This window comes from Eleginops maclovinus, chromosome 19 (genome assembly GCF_036324505.1).
Source record: "Eleginops maclovinus isolate JMC-PN-2008 ecotype Puerto Natales chromosome 19, JC_Emac_rtc_rv5, whole genome shotgun sequence".
Taxonomy (NCBI): domain Eukaryota; kingdom Metazoa; phylum Chordata; class Actinopteri; order Perciformes; family Eleginopidae; genus Eleginops; species Eleginops maclovinus.
Window position 1 is genome coordinate 13,459,721 of NC_086367.1, and position 15,964 is coordinate 13,475,684.

General features: G+C 41.8%; 1 protein-coding gene across 1 annotated transcript; it reads right to left on the reverse strand.

The window, feature by feature from the left end:
- Window positions 1–4,499: 4,499 nt before the first annotated feature.
- On the reverse strand, window positions 4,500–13,733 carry pkdccb (protein kinase domain containing, cytoplasmic b). Its single transcript, XM_063908422.1, has 7 exons — window positions 13,049–13,733; window positions 12,207–12,338; window positions 9,889–10,160; window positions 9,503–9,582; window positions 9,083–9,190; window positions 5,830–6,006; window positions 4,500–5,464 (listed from the first exon to the last, which is right to left on the reverse strand). Exons 1-7 carry the CDS (start codon window positions 13,643–13,645, stop codon window positions 5,358–5,360), a joined length of 1,473 nt encoding a protein of 490 aa, XP_063764492.1. The 5' UTR covers window positions 13,646–13,733; the 3' UTR covers window positions 4,500–5,357.
- Between the last annotated feature and the right edge of the window lie 2,231 nt (window positions 13,734–15,964).

The following is a 15,964-nucleotide window of genomic DNA, read 5'->3' on the forward strand; positions in this document are numbered from 1 at the left end:
TCCGACATCTATTCTACCAGATATCTGGTAACACATAAAAAAGCTGAAGAGAAAGCAGTATAGCAAATAACAAAAGAAAGATATCATTATTTTAGGATTCTGATTAATTGCAGTTTTCCTCATCTGGCATGCGTACATGTGCTATTTTGTTGCAAAGAGTCATTAAGAGTTTAACAAGATTAATGAGAAGTGTGGTTGTTAATTGTGCGTAAAATGAAAAGGTCAAATGTTGTGTGCAAATTAAGGGTTGTGTTTGAATAAGTCGGAAAAGCTTATCAAATCAAGAGTCCTCAAAGAAATGCATTGTGTACAATTGTTTGCCTCAGAGAGGGGTCTTGGTGTATTTCCGGTAGAGGATTAACTGTAAAGAAGGAAGTCTTCCTCTGGCCGGGGGCAGTGGGTCCCCCTGCTGAGAAACGGCCGAGGTGTGACGGAGGGGATTCCAGAGCCCGCAACAAAAGGCAGGCACTTTGATTTGAACAGCAGTTTCACTCAGCAACACACACACACAGATCCTGATCCTCGGCAGCCCTGCCCTCAGGTCTCAGCCGGTTGAAAGACGGGGGAAACTCCAGATGCTTCACAGCAGTTGTGGGCTGTGACTTGGAAAGAAGACGGGGGCAGTGGAAGATTGGCAGGAGGAGGACACTGATGGAGGGTAGAAGCTATGTATGGAGTGGAACAATTTAACAGCAGCGGAGGAGGCTAAAATTAATAGTAAAACTGTGGAGTTTTTGGCCTGAAGGAGCGTTTAATAAAGAGAGGGAGGGCAGCGGCAGCAACAGGGGAGCATGGGTGGGGTGAAAGGAGGTTCCAGAGACTCTGTATGATGGATGGACTGCTGAGGAAGAGAGGTGGGGGAAGTGGGGGAAGGTTCAAAAGAAAAATGACCCAGACTGCTGCTGTGTTGCAGTGGGAGGGAATGCAGGGCAGGAGAACATGTGGGGATCTCATAACCAAAAAAAGGTTTTGCAATTCCATCCCAGTGTGGCTCCAGACATTCATTGGAGAGAAAACACTGGTATAATTAATAATGTTTAAAAGCTGGCTCTGAACTGTTTAGTTTTTTTTAAACATAGGCTCAATTTTCAGGCAAATTGCACAGCACTGCAGTTTCACTTTACACCAGGAAGCTATGCAGTGGGTCCATGGAGATGTCACTGGATACAATGCTGAGCTATTACACCTTTCAAGATGCCTCTGTGGCTTTAGTGGTAAGCATAAACCTTTTGACTGGGGTTAACTTCAGGGCTTTTAAAACATGATCCGGCCACCCCCCCCCCCAACGCAGACAGGCAGAAATGAAAACCTCTCCTCACACACACCTACTTGCTCTCTCTCCTTCAGGGCCTGCTAAAGCCATTATAGCTCTAAAAGAGATTGTATCAGCTCCAGGCAGACAGGCAAATAGTTAGTTAGATATACAGACAGCGACCTGCAAACTAAGAGGCCTCTGTGCTCGGGACGGGCCGGCTAAATGTCTGGCTACTCTTCAGAGGCTCTCAGGTGTGACCGGCTGGTCTCCTATGTACCGCAGCCAAGGCGGCAGACAGGCACAGAGGTGTTCTGTGAACCCGGAGTCGAGTGAATATCTGCTCTATCTCTCCCGTCACAGGCTGCATACGCTCCTGTGAGCAACTCAAGCACAAGCCAGATCTTCTTTCCTGCCGAACTATGCAGGCTTTCACTGAGTTAATGCATATTTTTAGGCTGAGCCAAGGTCAAACATTCTGCCAAAGACCTGCCTGACACATAATTTCTCCCAGCAGCAGCTGCGGTTTCTTGTATTTGATGACTAACTTTGCATTTGAATCAAAGACTTTAGCCAGACCACAAATGCATTGCAGCAGGATTTTAAGAGAGGATGATGGGTGCTTTGGTTCTTAGTTTACTCATACATGTCTTTCTCACTGCACTAACACTGCTACATTGGTGGAGCCTGAACCCTGGAGAAGAGGCCCTAATGTCCCCCTCCCTGCTTTCGCACACACACAGAACTCTTCCCTAAAATTGCTGATGGCTTGTTTTCATGAACATATATTATTTCCAGATGGAGGTCATGAATAAAACCCGACGGAAAGAAGTCGGGTGAAACTGGAAACTAAAAAAAACAGAAATGGTGGGTATGGAGCTGAGTAAAAAAACAATCTGTCTCCTCCCCCGCTCATTCCCTGAACCTTTAAAAAAAAAAAAAAAGATCAACTTGTCAATTACACGGTTAAAAACCCAGGAACAGTGTACCACACATGAACATAAAGGGAACAATACCACATGATGGTTTTAAACGTTTCACCACGATGCAAATTATGAAAACATCCCTTAACAAAAAAATTACTTTCATAAGTAAACAAACAAAAAAGGCTCCGAGGGGCTCAACCTTCAAACCTCGACACATATTTCCAGCTATATAAACAAAGTCAGAGGGAAGAAAGGGAGTACTTTCAGACTCAAATGAGAATACAAAAAGTACGTTGAGAAGACCTCCACTGGAACAACCAACGTTTCTGAAGCTTACTCAACAAGCACTACAACAAATCAGAACTTGAAAATAAACACATCGTTTTGCTGTGAATATGCACTAAATTCAACTGAATAACCCAATGAATTCATTTCTCCATCGCTTTGCATTTTCTAAAATACATTTAAATAAAATCAATGTGAGCAAGCTACAGACTTTGCCAGGACATCCATTAGCTCTGTCAAAAGGAGCGCCAAGACCAAACAGTCAGACGCCAGACGTTTTCTTCTCCTAGGCGACGTGGAGGAGGATGAGACACAGCTGGAAATTACAATAAATTAAAAGCTTACCACTTGGGGAGTTGTGTGCTCTGTATGATCACTGTGGAGACCATACCAGTGAATAAATGTTTTGAAAGTTACGCAGTGTGACCAGCTTACTGAGACAGCCATTATAAGCTAGCTACTTTTGCTCGAAGACTGGAAAACAGCTAGCTAACAGCTAACCCAGCCTTGTTGCCTTAAATGCTAAAGCATATTTCTAAGCATCTCTAAAAACTATTGTTTATAAAGTTTTGACAACAAAAAAACAACACTGCTTTTGTGCCAGACTTATCTTTGGCAGTGACTTAGTGGCAGTTACTTCTTTCTAAAGCTATATTACCTTTGGCACCCCCCAGGCTAACTGTTTTTCCATTTGGGATTTTGTATCCATGTTAAGCTAACTGCAAGCGTAAGCCTTGAATTTACCAGACAGTTACCATATGAGATTGGTTTCAATCATTCCAATGCTATTCTTCAACTAAACTTTTTTTAAAAAGCAAACCAAAAGGCTCTCTTTTTGGCTTCATCAGTAGCTACAGACATGACAGAGCTATCAATGTTCTCATCTAACTCTCTGCAGGAAGCAAATAAGCCTTAATTCTAGAGCTATTCCTTTTACAAATCCAATGTTGATTGTTTGTTGGCTATCTGCAGTTCATTCACTGAGGTTGAAAGTCTATTTAGCATAGATAAAACACACACATCTTGTGTGGGATTATTTCCCCCACATCCAACCGGTCCTTCTAGTCAGTCCTGCCGTGTTGGTCCAGTGAGTTGGTTTGTTCTTATCTCATCTGACTCAGACTTCTTATCTCCACAATCAGACTCTAATCAGCCAGCTTTGTCCAGACAACAAGGGGCCAACATGAGGCAAACAGGACCCCGAGGCCTCCAGTGTCTCAGTCATAAAAGTGTAATTTGTAGAGAAGACGTGCCCTTTCACGTCAGTGATGTTTGTATGGCTGAAGGAGTCACCACATTCAAACATATTTCTATTTTGTTGTAATAAGTATTTATGTTTTAAATATATATATATATATTTATACATTTGTTCTCTGGTTTCCCCCCTTTTAACAGCAACAGGAAGCATGTAATGGGTGGGGGGATGCCGTATTACTAAAGTCTGGCTCATATCAGGTCATCACTGGTATTTGGTCTGCTCTTTCTCTCCTAGCAGACTCTGTTCCTGCTACAAGTCCTAACTTTACAAATCCTTCAAACTGCCACCCTGCAATCCTGCCCTTATCTCAACCTCAACCGGCTCCTCCTGGCAGGCACAGATGGCAAGCCCATTCGTGTGCAAACCACAGATTGGGCTCTGATTGTCCTGATGACTGCCTTTGTCTTACAGTAATGCCCCCTCTCTCAACATGAGAAAGGGACGGTAAGTAAGCTAATTTACATGTATTAATTAAGCCTCATAATGAGCTCAGCATGACGGGGCATTTGAATGCATTCCTCTGGTATTGTGCAAACTCTGCGGAGCTCCGTAGGTTTGCAGTCTCACCCATTCAGATGGGAGACAGATTGTAGATGTGGGGGCACGCGAGCAGATAAAGGATTTAAAACACACAAAACCAGGTCAGTATACACATGCAAGTTTCACCACCCCCGCTGACACACACTAACACACAAAGGTGCTAATGAGAAATCAACAGGCTGTTAGTTAAAGGTAGACTAAATATATTAAAAATGCAAATGAACACAACAGCAGAAAGTAGAAACAAAACATTTATATAATTACAAAATTGTAAAACTGTACATTACAATAAGTGAAGTATAAAAAAAAGTGAATAATTTTTCATTGAAAATAAAAGTTTCACCCACAAGGTGCACATAAGCTATAATGCACAATCATGTAAGAACAATTACATTTAATTCGATCACATAAATATTTATGAACTAAGCAATATAAACTAGGTTTAAAAAAGTATGTAAAAAAACAGACTGATCTGGAATGGTTTTAATCATCTTTGCTCATTGTTGATGTGGAAATGCTTACATGGTTGTTGCCATCTCATACCACAGCGCAGCCAAGCCAGGGAACCATGAAAAAACAGCCGCAACCTCAGCGCATTAACATCAAAGTGTATTTGTATAAGAGCTTGTTTTCTTTTCTCGTCCTCGGGCTTCAAACGCTGAGCTGCAGCCGCTGTTCTTATTACCTCTTTGGCTTAAAAATCCTACTATGGGGACCCGGCCTCACAACGAAAGCCAACACACATGGCAAATATAGGTAGGAAAAAAAAAACATGTCGAGTGCACAGGGCTCTCCCTCCTTAATTGTACCTGAAGGGAAATCCCTTTAAATAGTTGGCAGAGGCAGTGAGCTGGCAGGCAGATCAAACAGTCACTGAGCAGAAGCCCTATAAATACATCACATTCACTTGCCTCACTTCAAACGCCTCTTCAGCCCGGCCTCTATACGCTCCTCCTTTAACCCACAGAACCGAGCAGCGTTCAACATGTTCACAAGGAAGAACACAGTTCTCATCTTAAGCGCAATGTTTCGCTAGTTATTACTCATCCCACTCTGTGGCTGCAATGAAACAGGATCGTTCTGTTTGTTCCTTGCGTCACACTGTGGAGGTTTCAGGACCTTTGGTTTGCTTCACATACACCTCTGATGTCCCATCAGGCACCAGATGACTGAAGCTGCTCCTGAAAGAGGCCAGGAGGCGACCTACAGAGCACAAACAACAAAAAAAGAGGAAAAGTGGCATGTTAAACACATCTGCAACATCAATAAAGTAACACGTCTTGACTTGAGGTCCTTGATGAACATTTAAAAGCTTCATCAGATTAAAAGAGCTGCAGCTGAATATGTTTACTCAGCAGTCTTAGTCAGAAGTAATTCTGTGGGTAATTATACATGATTATTGTTACAGAGTACTTTGTGCTTTTGGATGATTAAGTTCATGTAATGACTTTCCACATTAAAGTGAGGTGGAACACATGTGTAACTAACAATGTGATTAAAAAAATAACATTTGACACACTTCGAGAAAGGAGAAAATAATATAGGAGTTCATCAGAGGCTTTACTAACCTGTCCATGTCTTCTGCCCAGTCAGAGTGAAGCTGTTGCACTGAGAGTGGGAGTTGCAGATGTACGCTGCCTCTCTGGCGCTGTGGACGGACAGCACACAGCCCTGCTGGCTGTAGGATGGCCAGCAGCGGTACTCCGTGTCTCCTGAGGTCCCCATACCTCGCATCACGGTGTAATCTAACCACAGAGGAAAAGATGTCACTTTAACACATGAGGCTACTAAAAGATTTTGAAGTGCTCTCCAAGGACAAGATTTAAGTTTAATCGTTCCTCTGGGGAAACCAATACTGTGCAGCATCAAATGAGGAGAATACAGATAAGAACATGAAAAAGAAACCCTAAAAACTGCTTGAAGGTGAAGATACAGCATCTTGGAGAGGGCTTTCACTGACTCAGGATAAATATGGTTATGATTGACAGGTTTAAGGTAAAACATAAATTCCTTTATATTCACTTATATTTTAAAGAAAAATGTCAAATTTGTAAAAACAGAAGGATGTGTTTTTTGTCATAAAAGAAAGAATATGCTTTACCATGGTAAAAATACTAAAAAGAAGTGGTCACAATATAGAGATGTTAAGTAATATTTTTAAAAGTCTTATAGCCCTGAAATGTAGCTCAAAATATTTTCTGTCTGATGCATGTACATATTCATGAAACAAGAAGCTTTAAAATGTTCCTTTCAATTATATCTGCCTTTTTCTTTAGATTTTCACAAGCACAAAAGAAAACAGAAATTCCTCACAGCTGAGAAGCATGAACCACAAAACCATGAGTAAAGCTTAAGGTAGAATGGTTGCACTCTCTTTTTTGTTAAACATATTAATGCCAACCCATAACCTTCTGCGCCTATTACGGCCTTTGTAAAAATCTGACACCCTTTTGCACTTTTTTCCAACTAGCTGTTGCTCCACACTGAAAAATCACTTCACTCGACCTTCCTCCTGCCTAACATTTGTGTCACATTCATCATTATAACTCTTTCAGTCAGACTTCTTGTGGATCTGGCCTTAAATCATCTGCTACACATTAGCAGGAGTCATGAGAAAGAAGCATGCACACATGTGCCTGCGTACACTCTCTCTCTCGCACACACTCTCTCTGACACACACACACACACACACACACACACACACACACACACACACACACACACACACACACACACACACACACACACACACACACACACACACACACACACACACACACACACACACACACACACACACACACACACACACACACACACACACACACACACACACACACACACACACACACACACACACACACACACACACACACACACACACACACACACACACACACAAGAGCAGGACAAAAGCCTAGCCTGTGAGTCTGTACGAAGTAGGCACCCTGTTACAAACTGTTAACCTTCCTAAATGGCAGGAGCCGGTGTGTGTGTGGGGGTATTGTTGAGGAAAAGGACATGAGGATCTGCCTTCTGGGTTTGAGCAAAGGGAACAAGGAGAAGGAGTGTTTTGAGGATCCTTCTCAGGGGAGAAAAAAAGAGGCCTGTTGGGGAGCTATAGGGTGGCAGGCCCCAGCTGTCGAGGAGACAGAGACGTATGAATATAAGCTCTTTGTGTTTAGGATGAAGGACAGGAACACAGCTTTGCAGTGAAAGTAATACGAAGAATTTATTCATGAATGCAGGACCTAAATGAATTCTCTCTTTTTTTACCCAACTAAATTCATACTTTTAATTAAATACGTCTTGACCAGATTTTGGTCTCTTCCATCAAATCACAAATGATCTCAGCTGTCGAGAAGTTACATCCACATTACCAATGAGTCTCCATCTGTCAGCAATTTCAAATTAAGACTTGATGAGAGTCTTTCTCACACATGCACATACACACTTGCTATGAGATGTGTTGCTATTTGGCTTGTTTTATCAAGCTTCGCTGGGTCTTTGGCTGCAATTCTCCGTTTTTTTCTCTCTCCCAGAAATATCAAATGAGCCAATGTGTTTTTAACACACAATTGCACCATCCTTCCTCCTCTCTTCTTGTTGTTTAATCCAATAGCGCAACAGTTTGACATTTTGGGAAATATCAATGTTTGCTACAAAGGGAGAGATAAATTAGAAAACTAATGGTAATCTCATGTCTGTTTGAGTCTGTATGAATAGGACGCTAATGCCAGCAGCTAGGTAGCTCGGCTAAGAACAAAGACTAGACGCAGCTGACCTGGTTCCTTCTAACTGCATTTAACATACTACATACGATACTGTATGGGAGTTATATTAATGTTCTCATCTAACGTTTAGGCAATGCAGTCAATACATGTATTGGCTAATATGTTGAACTATAAATACAACTCAACCAAGGTAAATTAAGCTAAACTTGGTTATACTAAAGTACATTTAAAATATTAACAGAATTTTCCTTCAACCCTGTTTAATATAATGCACACACTCATTTTTTGGAGTCTTATCACACACACTTTGCAGCAGCAGGGTTGACTCATGGCACCTCCTTGTTAAGCTAGAACATTCCCTCCTGGTGTCAGCCTCAGCGCCCAGGCCTCTTTACTTTGAATCTGTGATTAAATTCACAAAGCGCTGCTATATAAACAGTCCAGCATCTGGGGGACGGAAAATCTCACCACAGGAACGCAGCCAGTCATTCTGTTATTAATATTTCATAGAGCTGAGAGGAGCGGCAGGAGGGGGCCATGGTGAAGTGAGTGGAGGCGAGTTGAAGAGAAGAAAAGTGAAGGACTTTCAGTGCTAATTCTGAAAGCATAGCAGTACGACTTAAAGAGTATAAAAACAGTACTTTGTGTGAATATTCTGAGAAGGAAAAAGGCATGCTAACTAGTTTGCTTATGGAAAAATGTGAAAGTTAGACAAAAGGTGTACCAAAACAATCCACTATCCTGAAAGGCTGAACAGAATAAGGCAATGTAATCCCAGCACTGTTTTTTTAAAAGAACGCCGACTGTGCTTTCTGAGCCAGAGACATGCAGGATTAATCCCACTTTGTTGGTCTTGTCCTCTCATTCCAGCTGCGTAATAAACCTGTCAAAACAGCCAGAGCGCAGAACAACCCCCCTTCATTTTTCTAAAGATACAAAATGAAAACAGAGGTGTAGACTGTCTGAGTTTTCCCTAAAAAGGGGGGATAAAAAGAGCCAAGCATTCTCTCCAAGAAGAAAGGAAAAGAGTCTACAAGAGGGCCCACTGTACTTTATAAAAAGCAGCCTTCATTCCACAAGCGCTTACCTCTGATTATTGATGGAGGCAGGTTATCCAGGTGCAGGCCAGACTTATAGAGCAGGAGGATGTGTTCAAAGGCTTCAAGCGTTTGATTGATGTCAGCTTTCAGCTCCCCTGGGCACACAAGATGCATTAAAATCTGATAAAATGTCTAACTGACTACAGGCTTAAAGTCATACTATCAAACATGGATGATTTGTTTTTCCCTTCACTACGTTTTTCCTGTCTTATCAGAGTTGTGTGATCTCAACAGATTACAAATTGTTTTCACTACCTTGTTACATGTCATGAAGCATCTTGTCAAGCTCATTAGAAAGAAGCACTTATACAGAGGCATGTCATTACACGACTGCAATAATGGAATGATTTGCTTTCTGATCTTCAATAGTGAGCGTGCTGTCATGTCAAGACGTCTCTTATCCTCACCTGTGGAGTTCATGATGTGGTCTACCAGGTGTGTAAAGCCAGGCGGGGCCTGGTGAGGCAGCAGGTAGGTGAAGAAATACCTGAGGCCAGGCAAAGACAACTCAGTCAGACAGACAGACAAGCCCCATCACATAGCACAGAACATGACATGTCTCACACCAGTGTTAAAACAAACAGTCCATAAAGCTGTCTGTTTTTAAACAGAAGATACTGCTTTTTTTCCCACTGAAACTACCAATTTATTTACCGCACCTCCTTTATCAAACCTCACATTTCCAGCTGTATGTCTTCATCAAGACAATGATATTTAAACAATCATCCATGTAGCTGCTGCTACATCCTTCCATCACAAGTCTATTATGTCGTAAACGTGTCACTTTTCTTACCTATAGGCATTGTAAATGTTCCTCTTCTCATTCAAGCCCTCACAGACTCCCTGTGCCGAACACGGCAGAGTGAAATTTCTGTGTGGAAACTGAAGGGTGCAGTCTGCGTCTGTCTGACAGGAGGTTTCCTCGGCGCTGGCGTCGTCCAGGTCTGTGAGCTTCAGCTCCCCGGACACGGTTACAAACTGCCGGGGCTGAAAGTCCAGCAGGGCCACGGAGCCCAGAGGGGATTGGGACAGGAAGTGGAGGAGCCGAACCAGGTCCAGACACACCTGGAAGGAGATTAAAATCAGATGGATGACTAGCTGTCTATGTGCAAAGAAACGTGCAAATGCCAAAAATGTAATGATCTCATATGCTATGATGGGATTGGGAGGATTTGCTCATATTTAATTTAAGTGTTATATAATGGTTATTTTTGAGTTTTGTTGTTAGGTCAAAAACAAAAAAGATATTTTAAATATGTCATCTTGGGCTCTTCACGCAAAATAATTCAGTTTAACTTCAAACCAGGAAAAGATAATCAGTAATTCTAATGGAAAACCGGAAATGAGGGATTTTATATGTTGCATTTATGCTTTAAATAAGGATTTAAATGATTATTTAATAAAAAAGAAAACACAATTTAATCAATGATGAAAACATTAGTTACTCTCAGGCATACTCTGAGCCCTGTTTTAGTTTTTGTGTTTTAACAGAAATGAGTGGGTACAGGCTTCCCTCCAACTTCGTGCCACTTGTTGTCAAATAAAATCCTTTAATAAAATGCTTGGATACCCAAAACAGTTCATGGTGGTCAAGCTGAACACTGACTTGTTATTTTCCTAAAAAAGGTTAACCATTGGACAATGTAATTAAGTTTACTATATTGCTAAAAATGGTGAAATATAAAAACCCTCTCAGAAAAACACTGCGCTATTCGTTTTAAGATGTTTCTGCAGCCACATTTGCAAGCCATTTCCTGAGACTGCTTTTATAGTACTCTTTAAATCCTACAATAAAACAGAAAGAGAAAATAAGCAGAATACTAAGGGCAACATAAAGGCATTAGCCACGCACTGCCAGAGCATGAAATGATTCTGTCACACTACAAACATAGCTGCAGTGTAAGGTAATGCTCAGGGTCTCTTGGACGTCACTTGGTGGGATCGAAGAACTGTAATAACAGGGCTGGCTGAAACCGAACACCCCCGGATTACTGTAGCCAGCGCAGATGCAATGTAGCTGAAAGAGGCCGTGCAGCTCCGGGGGGGTATTATGAACGGCTATTTGGGTGATGTAGCAAAATGAGGCCCATAGTTGGGATGATACTTGCAGACCGTGCTGTTACTTTTGCTAATCTGAAAAACAAAGCATGCATGACCCGGCATCCATTCTTTCCTTTCTCTGTTTATTTTTTGATTATTTTGAGTAAATATCATATTCACACAAGTGGAAAGGCATGTACGGACCCGTTCCCTGCGTACATGTATTCCAAATACTTGTTTTGTTTTTTATTTTGAAATTTATGTCCAACATAAAAAAAAGTTGAAAACTGTTAACATCTACATCTCAAGTCCTACGTTTTTTAAAATGTTTTATCCTTCTCCTTCGTTGTCCTGATATGTTTACCTGATTTTCGTGTTTGTTGTTTTAATTTCTTGTTTTACTTTTGAATATATTTTTTCTATCAAGTTGTTTCAGCACCTCTATTGTTTACTGTCAGTGTCCAATTGTATTTCTATGTACTCATCATTTGACTTTGCATTCTAATTTCCCGTCGTATTTTCCATTTTTGAATTTAGCTAATAAACAAAAATCTCTCTCTTTCAATACAGCCATACACAAACACACACACTCGGATCCCTGGAGTGTAAATTCAACCTCTGTTGACTCCCACTGTGAGCATACCTGTGATGGGGGTTGACTAAAACTGTGTGTGTGTGTGTGTGTGTGTGTGTGTGTGTGTGTGTGTGTGTGTGTGTGTGTGTGTGTGTGTGTGTGTGTGTGTGTGTGTGTGTGTGTGTGTGTGTGTGTGTGTGTGTGAGGCATGACATGACATTCCTAGCCTGCAGTGGATTAACTCCAGGACCCATCTCCATTCCAGGCAGGGCCTGATCAAATACACTGAGGGACAGATGTCAGACCTTCAGGAGTTTCGAATGTCCGCCTCTCTCATCTCTCAACCTCCACCTCTACTGCCAAGAGGAGGGAAAGCCTGCACATCCATAACGTTTAAAATATGTGCAAGGCAGAATTTCAACTCCCTAGTGTGCAGTGTAGTGAAAAGGATAAATGACAAGACCATGCGCATCGAACAGCTGAAAGCAGGATCTTACCCTGAATCTGTCCTCCCAGGGACTCTGCAGCAGCTGGATCATCTGGAGAGGATTCCCCTGCTCCAGGATGACTGTGACTCTTCCCCCCTCTCCTCTTCTTTCTCCAGCATCTCCTGCACAGTGACCTTTGAGCTGTGGAAGTTACGAATAACTGTAAGTTAGTCACAGTGAACACTGCAGAAAATAGGTGAAGCAGCAGGCTAAAGCGTCTAAACGTTCCCACCGTAGAGGTGAAAAGTGAGAGGACATGATGTTCTGCCAACCGTGCTCTCTGCAGCTTGTGACAGTAAAATCATATTAGCCTAGAGGGGAATGTGCCCTGTACACTTTAACTTAATCTATTCATGAGCTGTTGGACAAACCGCTGTCACACGACTGCTAGAGAAGCAAACTTGTCCGTTTAATTCAAACTATGCCTAAATTGGGCTGTAATGGCTTGAGTGAATAAACTCTGTGGGGGTTTCAGATGCAACCAGGGATTGCAGAGAGGGGACAGAGGCACATTGTCTGCTCTTGCCAAACTGGACCCAGAGGTCAGAAGAGGGTCAGTGAATTTAATTTCATTACATGGGAAGGTTCCTGCAGAGCCAGTGTGGCCTTTCACCCAGCTCACTCTGTTTGAGACAAAGGAAAATTTGAGAAGGGGCACATGGAATATGGAAAATCTTAAATATATTCCAGCCTCAGCACCAGTGGTTAATAGTGACCAGAAGTCTATAATGCATTACAAGTTCTTGTCTATAATGTTTCTTTGGTATTTGGACATCATTCTTAAATGCGTAGGGGAATACAAACGTGTTTTCTTGAAATGTAAGCACATGAGGACAGAGGGAGCAGTTTACCTTGATGACGTTAGGATGCTGCAGCCTCTGCAACAGGACTATTTCTTTCTTCAACTTGTAAGAAACAAGTTCGCGGCAGCCTTGAGGGTCTTTAAAATCCTCCACACATTTCCCCATGTCGATCCCCTGCTCATTGACGAGTTTTAACGCAACAGGCTGACCTCCAGCAAGATTCACTTTGACAACCAGTTTAGTGTATCCAGACCCGAGGACCTCCACCGCCTGCATGTCCACCAGAGACTGGCAATCCATTTCATCCATATGCGCTTTCCTGGAGCCATGCATGATCTCATTCCACAGACTGTAATCCAAATAGGACTCTTGTATTTGATCACGTTGGTAAAAACTTTCCCCGTTTTCATAACCATCAAGAAAAAGCAGCGGAATGATTTCTTTGCGCCTCTCGTTAAGTTGGTATATCAACGCCCCGCGGAGCGATGCGAATTCCTCCTCATCACCAGCAACAGTTGCATTGGAAAAGTGATATATTCCTGCTCCAAACTGCTGCACGCTGCTAATCAAGAGTGACACCAGAATAGAAAGTACCACGAAAGCCAGGAGGGCAGCCGCGCGTAAAGAGTTGCCCATCCCGGGCATTTCCCTCCCGTGACACGGCTACTGCTGCTGGAGAGACGCACAGCCGCAGGCTCGGACCAACGCTCAGCTCAGAGTGAAAGGGCTGCTGACTTCTCTGCTGCAGAAGTGATCAGCTCCTCGTTTCCATCTCCCCGGGAACTCCCTCTAGAGGTGTGTCCTGTCCGCTCGTAACTTTACACCCGCTGAATAACCTCGCAGGAGAGCTCGACCTCATGTTGTCACTCAATCCGCTTGTCAAAGAGCCTTTATTCAGCTGATTTAACAACAGCAATCAGATGCTCCGTCTGCATTGCATACAGAAACGCAGAGGCTAATAATATAGTTAATATAACACAGACAAACAAAAAGAAAACAAGAAAGAAGTTTGAAATTAAAATTTGATTTCAACAAACATAAAGTATAATTATGAATTAGTATGATGACAAATTTTCAATTCATTATGGTTTATTGGTATGAATGTAACAAGGACAATATTGTCAAAGCGTAAACTAATGTAGACATTATAAAGAAAAAAAAAACATTCATAAAATCTGGGAAATATCAGGTTTATTTAAACATTACGCTTATTTAAAATGTGATTTAAAGTGATGTTCAAAATAAACACCATACATCAACACAGTTTTTGATTATTGGATAGGCAATCTAGGTTGAAGGACTGCTGTCACCTTTCCAATATGTCCATCAGGTGGCAGCAAAACACCCTTTTGTCTTCAATCACAAACAATCACTTATCAGAGCCATTACAGAAACATTAAGACCCACATAGTTTTAAAGTACCATGCCTCTTGCCACCATACAGTTCCACTTTTTCTATTTCCTGTCATTATTTTTCTAACTGTGTTTGTTTCACAGATCTTGAGGCTGCACTGAAGCTGTAATGAAGCGTTTCCCTTCGCATCAGAGATCTGCCACAGAAAATTACCATGGCTGTCACCTCAGAACCAACCAGAGGCCACCCCCCTCTCTTCAGCCTCTCATTATGTGTTTGTGTGTGTGTGTGTGTGTGTGTGTGTGTGTGTGTGTGTGTGTGTGTGTGTGTGTGTGTGTGTGTGTGTGTGTGTGTGTGTGTGTGTGTGTGTGTGTGTGTGTGTGTGTGTGTGTGTGTGTGTGTGTGTTTTCCAGTACGTGCCTGTCAGGCTTTGGATATGTGTGTATTTGGAAGCTTTTTTCTTGAGTGTGTGTGTGGCAGCTCAAGAGTGTAAGTTAATCAGTGTCTGGAGTCAACAAGGCATTATGTCAGCTGCAAGACAGGCTGCTCAGAAGCCTCCATGCCAACCAAACACAGCAGCCTTTGTTGAATCTAAGCACAACATTTCACAAAACAAACTTGAGAATGGAGATCAGAAAGAAATTCCAAGCTTGGAAGTCCACTTATAGCTTTCAGAGCTTTCAGCTGCAGGCTTTAAACATGAAGAATAAAAATCTCTCCAAATCAGATGCAGACTGATTCCCTCTCATAGCAGCTCTGAGTCGTCTCATTTCACCATGAATCAGTTTTGAATCAATCAGTCAATCATAAGTTGCTGAAGCACTGATATACATTATTGATATAACAATAAAGAGACACCTCTTCCACTGTCTCTGCATCTCATTTAAAACCATGAAAAAGGACTTTGTTCTCTTCTAAGACTTTCTCACATCCTACTTTTCCAGATCTTTGCTTTTATTCCAATAAATCATTTCCTTTTTCCTTTCCTCCGAGGTGGCCCCTTAGACACGAGGGCTCTGCACCATGATTCGTATTTATAACCAGTGCCAGACCAGCGGCCGCCTCATTACAGCAATGTCTGCTGTGTCACAGTTTCTCCTTTCTTTTGTGCTGGTCAACTGTGGCTCTCACTTCTCTTCATAAAAAAACCCAAATCAAAGACGGTTTTCTTTTCTTTTCCTTTTCTTCTTCCTTTCTTTTATGTTTTTATCTCACCTCTTGTCTTGTCTTGTCATTCACCATTGAGTAATGACTGCAGGCTTATCACAGGTTATATATCATGATGAATGATTGACAATGCTCCTACACAGTACTACTAAATTAAACACCTTTATGAAGCGTTATGGTTTAAACTTGGTTAAATGATGGGTTTTGTTCTAGGCTTATTAAGCACCTTAAACACATTAAGAACCTTTGGCTTTATGAAAATGTTCTTTGGTGTTCAACTGTCCTTAATGGTAAATGTTCAGCTTGAAGCCTTAATAAATCAATATTAGAGTCGTTTAATCCATCAATTCTGCAGTTGTACTTGGTTTTGATAGGGTACTTGCTTTCAGTGGCCAGTTAGAGATTTTTCAAAATCTTGCAACCCAAAAGTTGTTGTAAATCCT